Source organism: Solea solea, chromosome 5, assembly GCF_958295425.1.
Source record: "Solea solea chromosome 5, fSolSol10.1, whole genome shotgun sequence".
Lineage (NCBI taxonomy): Eukaryota > Metazoa > Chordata > Actinopteri > Pleuronectiformes > Soleidae > Solea > Solea solea.
The window spans coordinates 6,921,472-6,931,823 of record NC_081138.1 but is presented as its reverse complement, the minus strand read 5'-3'; the positions used below and the strand labels follow the sequence as shown (position 1 = coordinate 6,931,823).

Below are 10,352 nucleotides of genomic sequence, written 5' to 3'. Positions count from 1 at the left end.
CATTTGTTAAAAAAAACAAAGGTTGGCCCCCCGGGAATCTTCATCAAATCTGGCCCTCCAAATTTTGCACACCCCTGCTTTACATTAAGCTTTTTAGGGAGTGGTCTACATTTGCTATACTTTGAGTAGTGTACATACAGTTCATTACACTCTTTAAATCTATAGAAATCCTTATTGAAGGTAATAGACCGTCCAATAGACAAGTCATTGTCTATTAATGACATCATCCAATGTGTGGAGCTGCTGTAATGTCTTAAAGTGTTTGTCCTTGATAATTGCCATAAATAATTGGCTTTTAAACGCTCTAAATGCTCCTCTGCAAGCAATCAAATGCCAGCACACTTCAGTACAGAGCAGTTCCTGCAAGTATTTTACGATAAAAGCTCAGAATGGAAACAGAAACACTAGAATCCTCTTGTTTTTGTGACACAGTGTGGCAGACAAAGGCAATGAGAGTCGATGCAGCAGCAGTGGTCACAGGTGAAGTGGGGTGTATGTACATTAGGGCTGTCAATAGATAGAAAAAAAAAAAACTAACTAATTAATCTCACACCTGAGAGTGTCCTTAGAAACAGAAAAACTAAGGTTGCATCTTTCTTCATTGAAAAAAATGTGTTATCCATCCAGACAGATAAGTCAAACTGTTGTATTTCAGACACCATTGTTTACTATCTTCTTTAACACTGAACGAACTATGTTCCATTGTGACAGTATACAGTATAACAGGTGGCCTATTAGATAGCTTAAACAGATATGACATTAACATAAATATGAAAACATTAACAGCAAAATCTCTGCTACTCTCTTAACTAAATTGGGCCTAATCATCCTTGACTTTCCACCAGTTCACGAGACAGACAAGTCTATTCCCATTTCTCCAAGCCAGTGCTGCTGACAGGTATTTCTGTGCTATTCTTGCAAGCTTATCGTGTGTGTGTGTTCCTTCCTGGCCGCCAATTTAATGGACAGCCCCCCCATCTGCATTTTTGGCTCTGCTCTGTAGCGGTCCAGAGCTTTGTCTATGGATTCCTCCTCTTCTTCATCTGAATCTGTATCAGAGGAGCCCAACCAGAAGAAAGACGTCCTTTGCTTCTTTGGGTCCTGCGTCTCTCTTCCCTCAGGTGCAGAACGCCTCCCACTTTGATAGGATCAAGTTGCGCAGTGAAGCCCGCACCTCACCTCTTTCCTCTTTGTGGAGGCACTTCGGGTCCTTAAACCTGGGGTCACACAGTGTTGCAGTCTTCAGCCATGGGAGATTAGTGTTCTCTTTACGACTGCCAAGGTCTGCAGTGAAGGCGTCTTTGAATTCCACAAATGTAGATGCGATCATCATCGGACGACTACATCAGTCTGGACAAGTGGCACAAGGCTGGTAAGACCACTGAACAGGAACCATACTGCTCGCCTCCCAGTAGTTCACTCACATATCTGCAATAAAAGGTACAGGTAGAAATCAATCGATCACTCACTCACACACACATAGTACAGGGGGAAACAGTAGACTTGCCTGCATGGTTGAAGAAGCCTCTCCAGTTTAGCATCAACATCGAGATGTCGGTATTGTGTTGAGCCAGGGTGGCAGTGAGCGGATCCGTTCGATCATCCCCAGAATTCCACCGGGTAGCAACATCCTGAACCAGCGCTTCTTCTTGTTGTCCGTGTGTAGTTTGCTGTGCTCTTAACTCGCGAGCATTTGATTGGCTGTGCATGAAGTGGCTGACAATCCTCCGACACCTTGCCAGGGAGTTTTCAAAGCCACTGTCTTTTAGGGCAACAGCAATTGTGGCAGCATATTACGGGCACTGTCGGTGCCTAGAGTGGTTAGTTTGCCACTTATTTTCCACTTGTTGGCGATGTCGAGGCCATTAGGTCTTCGCCATCAGGTGATAACTCAGAGAGGATCAGTCACTTCATGAGGAACGGAGCTGAAGCTCATGATCCCACACTGATGTCATCTAATTATTGTTTTGACGGAGCGCTCGAGCAGCAGAAATTACATAATTGTGTAAAATGGACATAAGCGGTTATATTTATATTAATACAAGTAAAGCTGAGATGCAGAGATTATTGTTCAGAATGAAATCATAATGAACACAATTTACAAAATGATGAAGTAATAATGAATTTGATCAAATTTGTCATCATCGTTATTTTAAATTAATGATAACAGCAAGCTGTATTCATGAATTGAGAATGAAACAATAATCCCAATAATTTGTTTTGCTTTCTTGTTTGTTTTGCTCGTTTCTTTTCTTCTTCTTTCTTTATCCTCATCGCTGCTGTTTTTTACTGTTGTCTTTTGTCTCATACAGTATTTTATTTACTACCGTCACAATCCGGCATGTTTGTTCTGTGTTTTGTATAAAAATGCCACTGTATATGTGAACACTAATTATAATAATATCATTATTATTATTATCAATAATTATAATGCTTTGATTTTTTTTAATTAACAAATCAATAAGCGTAGCATAAAGGAAAAAAATTAAAAATAAATAAATAAAATGTGAGCCAGTATTACAGAACTAGTCCACTACATCAAACTACAACACACCTTTTTTAAAGGCCTAACTAGCAATAGCTATAATCTCTATGCATCAGCTGGAGTTCCTATCAAATAAAACATAAATAAACCAGCCAGAGAAATATTAATGGTCATTCATATGAGCCAATTATTTTAAGGGTTAAAAAACAAACAGACAACAAGAAATTTTGTTTCATTTTTTTTATTTTTTTATTATTGTAAATGTGGATAAAGAACAATTATCGAGTCAAAAAGAATGTAGAAGAAGAAGAAAACACAGCATCACGTCTGTTTTGACTGTGACTGAATACACTGTTTCCTTTGTGTCACATTTTGGACAATGATATTTGCAGACTTTGTTCTTACTGTGTAGACGTGTTATCACCAGCAGTGACACAGTGATAAAACAGTCCGACACAAGCAACTCATCTCTTTTTGCATATTTATTCAGTTTTATAGATGAATGCAGATAAAAAAGACAATTAGATCGATGCGTTGAATATAAAAGACTCAAAGAATTAAAGGTAGAAAAACAATTGAATTACCAAAAGTAATAAATGCAGACCACATATAGTCTTTTTGTTCATTATACATGACAAACTTCAGGAAAATAACAAATCTATAACTACAAACTAAAAGGTAGAATCAGAAATGGGGATCAAAAATAATCATATGAGTAACTACAGGAAAAAATAAAGACATCATTTTAATTAAGACTATATATTTTTGGATTACAAAGAAAGTGCTGAGCAACATCACATGTCTTAGTTGCAGAAACATATATAAAAGGTTTGAGAATTGAACAGCTGTCTGCGTATATCAGTATATCCCTTTATAAAATATCAGTTGTTAACGCTCTTAATGGTAAACACCACATATGTAAACCTGGTCCTCAAAAGCATTAAAAAATCCTTTCTTGTTTCCCTAGATAATTGATTGTCCTCTTATTGATGCCTGTTAAAAATCGTGTCCTCATAATCATAAATAGAACTTTCAAGGACAGCTCAAAGTCAAACGTTAAATTCCTGTTGGAGTTGAAAATGAACAGCTCAGAAGTACATCAGACTGTCTGAGGTAATTACAGCAGGGGGCACTCAGAGCACCATTAGGCGTCAGATCCACTTTGAATGTCCTCTTGGACCATTAGAAAAATGAGACGGGTTCGCTTTGTTGTTTTGCTGTGAAAACAGAGGACACTAATCTGTCCTCCTGTGTGGATAATCACGAAAATAAAGCATCTGAAAAGTGGTGCGTGGAAGTCGTTAGCTCCACCCGAGTGAGATGACGGAGGAGTAGAGTGAGTAATAATAAATAATGTCACGTCTGTGTGTGTGGGCGAAAATCTTCAAAGAAAAAGTGTGTCACGTAATATCTGTTGGAAAGGTTTGGCACCCCTTATAACTACACCTTTTCTCATTTATTGCTAAAATACATTCAGTTACATTGAAAACATGTTTTTATATATATATATATATATATATATGTGTGTGTGTATACAAACTATACGCTGTAAAATGTCAAAGGAACCTCATAAGGCCCTGAGTTTGGCCAGAAGAGCCTCTACGTCTGTGTCTCCATTGGTGCTGCAGCTGTTGACTGGAGCACCAGTGGAGGACGACTGAAAGGCTGGACGCTGTGCCTCAACATCCCTCTGTTTCCCAGTCACTTTAACCGTCTCTCTCTCCACCACCCTCTCTCTTTCCACCCCGTAGCTGTGACCCGGGGTGTTCTTGTACCTGCGGCCGGGCTCTGTACTCGCCGCAGGCTTAGCTCTGGCTGCAGAAGGATGGCCCGCAGACTCGTTACGGACCTCCTTTGCAGGTGGAGCTTCCACCGCGGCCGAATTTGTATTCTGCTGAGCGCGAGACCTTTGCAAAGGCGCCTTGTTGTTCTCTGTGAGAGGGGGAAAAAAAGGAGACAAAGAAATGAGCACAACTGTAGGAATGATAAGAGGAGTGTGAGAGGTTGATGTGCTGCTCACTCTTAACAAATGAAGTCAATCAGATTACAGATTAAATTACAAGCAATGCAGAAAGTAGGAGGAAAGGTAAAAAGCGAGGGGATAAATAGATGGATCAGTCATTTGGTGGCAAACATAATACAATAATAATACTTATTTTATTTACATTGCTCTTTAAACTCTATTTTACAGCTTTTTTATTCAGATTTCATGACAGAACAACTCCTTAGACCCTCAAATTAGCAGCTCAATGTAATGAATCCAATTTGAATCGATTTTTTTAATCAAATCATGAGTCTAAAAAGATTCACACCTCTGCATTCAAGGAAAAACCTGCCACCCTACTATGTACACGCACAAACAAATACACACTGCGTGACAAGGACATATTTTCTGCAGCTGACTGTGGCGTACGGCCTGCTCAATATGATGAAATGGATATGGCTGATCAAATATGTCGCCCTTTTCCAATCTCGCAGTCCTTTTCTCCCCCCAGTTCTCTTCTTAAATGACACCCTCCCCCACCCACCCCAACTCCGCCATCATCATCATCCATCCTCCTTCCCTCATCTCAGCTCTGTGTTCGTACAGAAGTCCTCTTCATCGTTCTCATGCCTCCCTCCCTCCGCTCTCTTCAGACTCCCCGCCTTTCCCCGACTAAAAACGCACGTCCAGACCGACAGCAGAACAGAGCGACGGCCGCCGCCCCGATCAGACCCGCGTTCTGAATTATAATCCCTCTGAGTAGATCTTAGACTCCATCATCAGTATGTGCGCGCTGGAAGGAGAGGGTGAATCCATATTCATGTGACCTTGAGTGTGAGGCAGGGAGGAGTGGCGCGAGGAGAGAGACGCCGCCGCATTTAAAGTTTCCTGGGCCTGAAAATGTCTGGCAAACAGGAGTCAAACACAGCGGAGCAGAACCGAGCGACCCGCTCCGTCAGCCAATCGGTAATGAGTTTGGAGCGTGGCCAGTCAGTCATGACAGTGTGTTTTATGGGCCACGCTGACGAATGACAAGGAACGTCCCTGAACACAACCTCTGACAAATAAATAGGGATAAAGGGTGGGAAGAGAGCAGACAGGACAGAAGCCACTTCACAATTAAAGCAAAGAAATCACACGCGCTGAAATTAGAGGCGGTGGGGAAATTTTTAAAGGTTGAAATGAGGAGTGCGTTTCTTTGAAACTGCTGAAAATCCAAGTCTCCTTTAATTATCTCACCCTTTCAGCTCTCGCTTCCTGTTGTTGCAGTCTCAATTGTTAAAGATGACAATTATTCCCCACTGTCGATCCGCCTGCTTCACACTCCCTTAACACGTCCTGTTCCTCACTCCTCCCCTTACAAACCTGTCACCCCCACCACCCCCCTCCCCCACCCGCTTCTCTCAGCTCCATGGGGGCGACGGCTCCACATGAGCACACATCTGCAAATAACACACATTTGCAGATTCGGAGCTTAATGCTGGGAGGAATCATCAATCGCGTTGTGTCATCAATTTGCATTTTCAATATCATGTTTACACGTCTGCAGACGTTTTAAACTGACGCCACTTCGATGAGACGACAAGCTGGTGCCAGTTTTGACAAACACGTGCGACTGATAATAAAGGTCGGTGATAGTCATTTTAATGAATATCATTTGAACACAGTTTGTTGTGAATTAAACAGATTTTACTCACAAAAAAAGAACACACCGCAGAAAGAAATTAAAATCACTGTATCAATTCACACTTCAAAAAGATTAAAAGAAAACACTCTTCAAAAAGATCTCTTATCCAAAAACACATTCCTTTTTTTTTTTCCCTTCCTAACATGGCTCTGCCCTTTAGTGGTGAGCATGATCAAAGTGTTGGCAGGTTCAGTTTCTTCTCTCTCTGCCCGCCCGTGACACCGAGCTGCCCCTTCCTTTGAAGCCTCGCTAGATTCCCAATGCGCGCCTTAATCGGAGTTGTACAACACGTCTTAGAGATGTAAGACACGTCTCCGACTCAACGGTGGGTCCTTTTCAACCAAACAACTGACACTGGTTTTCACCAGAGAACGAGTCAAGTGGAATTTCAATCAAAATGGCCTCTCTGGATTAAGATCAGGGATTTGAAGGCGGCACTGTTGTCCTTGGCTGAATACATGCCGTCACGGTGGAAGTGTGCATTTGCTCCTATCGGGCGATCTGACACTGATGCAGATGTGTGAGAAAACAGTACTTAGCAATTCAGCTTTGACTTTTTATAGTGCAACTAAACTATAAATACAGAGTGTACATGTGTATCTAGTGATGTCATTTATGTATTGAAATGATATAAATGGTCAAACACCAGCTACTGCATTCACTATTTTAGTCCATGAGTCTGTCACTAATTCACCCTCTCATCACTCTCTTGTCTAATCAGTGCGAGGCTCGTTGTCCGAGCCTTGACCTGGCTGACACTCCCCTGCCCGACGGACCTTTCAGCTGATGAGCCGCTCCGAGGGCGTTGTCGAATTCTAGGGTCAGTGCGGTGCAGGGACAGGCAAATATCGCTCGGCGCTAATATCGATACTCTCTGTGAGGAAAGATAATTAAATGGTAAATGTTCCGTATTTATATGGCACTTTTGGAGTGTTGATGATGAACCGAAGCTGCTTTACACTACAGTTTTGCCATTCATCCATTCACTCACGCATTCATACAACACATCTATACCCATTCACATGGCTGCTGGTAATCAAACTCACAACCTTCCAGTTCAAAGACAATTCGCTCTACCCCTGACCACTGTGTCACACCGTCATTAACTATTCTAAAAAAAGTACCTTTTTTTTAAAACATATTTTGTATAATTTGATAAATATTTTGTTAATGTTTTAAAGAACCAATGTTTTTATTATTTAAAGCTATGTTTTAATTAATTACATGGCCATTTCTTTCTTTTAACCCCCCTTCACCTCACATTAAGACTTTAATTCCCCTTTCAAAAATCTCTCTCATTTATGAATTGTGTATTGTTTTTCTTTCAGTTCCTTTGTGTTTCAGTTTCCTTTGTTTTAAAATGCCTCTGTGCAGCACCTGAATGTTAAGTGCTTTTTATATAAAAGCTTACCCTTGCTTTGAAAGAGTGTTGCATTTGTGTGACAAATATTTATAAGGAATTCTTGAATAAAAAGGACATTTATTCATTCCATTTGCAAACAGCAGCAGGGAAGCTGCTCACATTTCCTCATGTGAAATCATTTGCTCCGTTTATATCCACTGCTTCAATGTAGATGAGCTTTTCCTTCCTGTCTCCTCCTCTCCTCTGCTCTCTTGAAGTTGGGAGATGTTAGTAGGCAGGCAGCCTGGAGCACAGAGCCTCCACACACACACACACACTGAAGTCTAGACTACGGCAGTGCTTTGCTGTCGCTTTCCTGACTGTTCCACGTGCACCGCCCTGCCACTGTTGTGGTGACAATGGACTCATCTACATGAAGAGCCGTTAAAGAGATTGCGGCAAAACAGTTGGCACATGAGAAAGCCCAGAGACCGGTGTTTCCCCCCCCAAAGTCTGTAAAACATGAGCACAATGCGATTTTGCTAAACTAGCAGTCTATCACAGTTCTTGGTAAGCCGCTGTCCTTTACTTTGCTGGAAGGCAAAAGCAGAAAAGAAAAGAAAAGCACTTGAAAAACAACAATAAAAGAGCTGGCAGACTGAGTTGTGTGTCTCCTCTTGCTCCAAGCTTTGCTGTGAAATTTGTCTCTAAACTGAAAATCACGCAGCCCACCAGCTACTGACTCAGGTTCTATTGAAGCAGAAAACACGTAGTAAAATCTCACATATAACTGCTCTGAATAGTGTGAGAATTAGAATTTTCCAAATGGGACCATGTCATGTTTAATAAATTTCTCCGCGGATGGCTTTAGTTTTTTTTTTAAAGCCTTGTCTAATACAGAAAACAGATCATGTACTTTTTTTTTTCTCCTGCTGCAAATAGCTGCAGAAAGGAATTCACATTTTCCTCTCGTCAGATCATTTGGCACTTTTCCATTTGCCACTTCAAATACAGATGCAGACGAGTCTTTCCTCTCATCTCTCACTCCCCCCCCCCCCCCCCCCCCCACTTCCTCTTGACTCTTGTGAAGTTTGCTCTATTTGATCACTTTAAGAAGAAGAGTCGTCATGCCGACTTGCAAAAATACTGACAGTGAAGTGACTTATTCTCTCCATGCAGTGACTGACACAACAAGTTGGAAGTTAGAATGATCAAAAACGCACTTTCTACAACCACAACACAGCTACAGTAGCTGGGGGTTGGCACTTCACTGCATGTTCAGTCTAACGACGACTATTTGCCCTGTGCTTTGTATCAAGTGGAACAACAGTGACTAAACTATCTGTAGGGAATAAAATGCTTTTTTGTGCAAAATGTTAAATTTTAAACCATTGATTTATTAAAAATATGGATGAAACCATCAATTATCCTTATTAGACTATACTGGAAACACATTTATTTGGTTGTGTTACAAGGTAATCATGACAATTACGGATTTTCTGTTAAAAAAGGTTTCATTTAATTTCATAGATTTGTCAAAAAAATAAAATAATTTAGCAATAAATTAATAATTGATCATTGCAGCCCTAACAATTAGACACATACATTTAAGGCCTAATAAATGAATGATTGCAAATATATAGTGAAGTCTCTCTACCAATGGTGATAATTTGTAAAAAAAAAAAAACACAACTTCCGAGACGAGGAGTTTCAGCCGTAAGAGTTTCAGTCAAATCATCTCAAGTTGAGAAGTACGTTTACAAGACAGAAAGATAAATATCAGACATTGGCCAGCTACAAGAACTCCAGGAAATAACAGTAACAGGGACTTCATTAAATTGATTAATAAGACAGTTCAGTGTGTCTTTTCATGGATTCAGTGGATCTGTGTGTCAAATTATCCAGGTATATGAATTGTAAATATTACTGCCACAATATTGCATTAAGTATCATCCCATGGACTTGGCTACCATGATATTATGTCATTGTAAGACACCGTTACCTCCCAATGCTATGCTAATTTCAAAATATTATCATATTGCAACTGTATGTCCTCTTAGCCACAACGATCCTGTCGTGAAAATCTAACACACACACACATGCATTTATGCATTTGTGCATTTGTGCATACATAAACAAGAAGAGGCAAAGCCTCGTGGGAGTTGGAAAATGTATGGTGTCATAAATGTTAGTGGTGTGTCAGTGTCCCAGAGTGAGTCTTTTAAAAAGATAAAAGCTAGCAGACAGCTTGTTAGTTTGCCTGGGTGCATTAAGCTGGCTGTAATTAAATATCATTACTTGGCAACACACCAGTCATTGAAGGTTTGTCCCTTGCTTGCTCATCATAGTTATCTGTCTGTGTATGTGTGTGTGTGTGTGTGTGTAAAGCAGCACGTCTACCATCCCTGTCTGAAGACTGAACTGAAAACAGAGGCAAGATCAAGCAATGAAAGGAAGGAGGAGACCTGCATATTGAGGGAGAAGATAACAAGATAGGAACAATAAACATCTTGAGATGATGTCAGGACTTTAAGGCAGTGATTAAGATTTGGTTTAGACTAAAACGGAGCACAGAAAGCAGCGTTTACAGTGAAGCAGTGGTGGATCACTGCAAGATTTTTGCTGCATGAAGTTGCACATATGTGATGATGAAGGCAAGAGGGTGAGAGAGAGGACAGGGTAAAAAGACGTATTTTGGCCATATTGAAGAAAAAAATACATTTGAGAACAAAGCCCATGGCCAAGCGGAAAATAAATTGGGCTTATAACCATAGGGTTGCTATTGAAAAGATAAAGTATTTCCTTATTTGTGAAGAACTTATCTAAAGCATAACTTCACAAGATGCTCCATGTT

The 10,352-nt window shown here is 40.5% G+C and overlaps 1 protein-coding gene across 3 annotated transcripts in view; it reads right to left on the bottom strand.

Annotated features, from left to right (window-relative positions):
• Positions 1 to 2,712: 2,712 nt before the first annotated feature.
• Positions 2,713 to 10,352, bottom strand: part of LOC131459966 (protein diaphanous homolog 3-like) — a 231,728-nt gene continuing 224,088 nt past the window's right edge. For all 3 annotated transcript variants that reach the window (XM_058630164.1, XM_058630166.1, XM_058630165.1), the window contains one exon: positions 2,713 to 4,417. In XM_058630164.1, coding sequence (XP_058486147.1) covers positions 4,053 to 4,417 — 365 coding nt within the window. In that variant the 3' untranslated portion in view covers positions 2,713 to 4,052. The remainder of the gene's footprint in view (positions 4,418 to 10,352) is intronic.